This window comes from Cebus imitator, unplaced genomic scaffold, assembly GCF_001604975.1.
Source record: "Cebus imitator isolate Cc_AM_T3 unplaced genomic scaffold, Cebus_imitator-1.0 Scaffold15, whole genome shotgun sequence".
NCBI lineage: Eukaryota > Metazoa > Chordata > Mammalia > Primates > Cebidae > Cebus > Cebus imitator.
Genome location: NW_016107330.1, coordinates 4,271,434 through 4,273,358, shown reverse-complemented (window position 1 = coordinate 4,273,358; position 1,925 = coordinate 4,271,434). Strand labels below are relative to the sequence as shown.

The window sequence follows — 1,925 nt, the reverse complement described above, 5'->3', positions numbered from 1 at the left end:
CGCTCTGTCATCAGGCTGGAGTGCAATGATGTAATCTCAGCTCACTGCAACCTCTGCCTCCCTGGTTCAAGCGATTCTCCTACCTCAGCCTCCCAAGTAGCTGGGACTACAGGAGCCCACCACCATGCCTGGCTAATTTTTATATTTTTAGTAGAGATGGGGTTTCACCGTGTTAGCCAGGATGATCTCGATCTCCTGACCTCGTGATCTGCCCACCTCAGCCTCCCAAAGTGCTGAGATTACACAGGCATGAGCCACCGTGCCTGGCTGCTTTTTCTTATTTTTAAGAGACAGAGTCTTACTCTGTCACCCAGGCTGGGGTGCAGTGGCACAATCATAGCTAACTGTAGCATCAAACTCCTGGGCATAAGTGATCCTCCTGTCTCAGCCTCTCAAAGCATGGGGATTCCAGGTGTGAGCCACTGCACTCAGAGCCCCAAGTAAGGAACTTTTGAACATGACCATTATACGAAAGATCATTTTTTTGAGACAGGGTCTTACTATGTTGCCCTGGCTGGTCTACACGTGCCCAGTGGCTCAGACTGCAGGCACGAGTCGCCACACCCAGCTAATATTAGCAATTTCCATTAGTTCAGAGGTTTGAGCTCTAGGCATGATAGCCTTCATTTACCTATCACATGGGCATAAGTTATTTACTTACGAATACCTTCCCGACATTTTCCGCATAACCACCACGATGATTCCACCAATGAAGCCAATGGCTAGTAAGACCCCAACTATAATTCCAACCAGGGTCACTGTTGCCAAACCATCTGAATGAGAGAGAGAAAAGAAGGCATGAGTCCCAGATAAAAACTATGCTGGTGATAAAATATGTAATATATAAACAAGGCTGCTGCCCTACTGTGCGCAGCAAATAATGCTCATGTTGGTTGAGCACAGAGTATTTCTTCCAAAAGGAGAGAATGTGGGCTAGTCTAATCCTATTTTACTAACAGGAAGATTTCAGGGCCTGCGGATCTACCAATGTGACGCTCACATCGCCTTCACTGTTAATTTTTGGGTGGTGTTTGCGTCTCTTCCAAAGGAGAAAATGTGGCTAGTCTAATCCTGTTTTACGAATGGGAAGATTTCTGGGTCTGAGAATCTACCAACATAATGCTCACATCGCCTTCATTGTTAATTTTTGGGTAGTGTTTGCATAGGGCTATTAAATTGGCCCCTATTTCCATTCTTAGTAACAATAAACTGAGCTATGATATCATTCTCCATATTTGTCATGAAGGCAATGGTCTCATCTGGGATTTGCTTATTTTCAAATACCAGGAATTCCCTTTTCTCTTAAAAAAAAAAAAATAAAAAAAAAAAAAAAAAAAAACCTTGAAATCTGTTCTCAAAAGGTTTTCTATTCTGTTCTCATTGACTGCAATCCAAAACAGAATATAATTCACTCAAAACTTAGCTTCAAAGAAATTTTGTAAAAACTCAAGTATGTAGGAGTATTTTGATGCCAAAAATCAGCCTACCTTTGTCAACTGTTATCTGTGTCTCTCCATCCACTTTCTCTGTAAAGAGAAAGATACATTAATGTAGAATTCTTAGAGTTTAATAAGTTAACAATTCACAAAAGATGAATTTAACCAAGTGGAAAGTGGCAAAATATAAATCAAGAGGATGACTTCTTAAATAAATTGGATCAGGGGATTTTTAAGCAAGCCCTGATGTGACACTGTCTTTGTAACTATTATCTAACTTATGAATCCTTATTCACACCAATGGGTTCATAGCACTTTTCTATTTATTAATTCTTTCTCATCGAATTTAGAAAACAGAATAAAGGAAACTGAGCCACAAAGGTCTTAAATTAATGGTCAAGAAGTATCAGAGGGCCGGGCGCGGTGGCTCAAGCCTGTAATCCCAGCACTTTGGGAGGCTGAGGCGGGTGGATCACGAGGTCAAGAGAT

At 41.5% G+C, this 1,925-nt stretch overlaps 1 protein-coding gene across 1 annotated transcript in view; it reads right to left on the bottom strand.

The window, feature by feature from the left end:
- The window catches only part of PDPN (podoplanin), a 34,670-nt gene that overhangs the window by 2,188 nt on the left and 30,557 nt on the right, over positions 1–1,925 (bottom strand). The window contains 2 exon segments of the mRNA XM_017504691.2: positions 662–773; positions 1,488–1,526. Coding sequence (XP_017360180.1) covers positions 662–773; positions 1,488–1,526 — 151 coding nt within the window.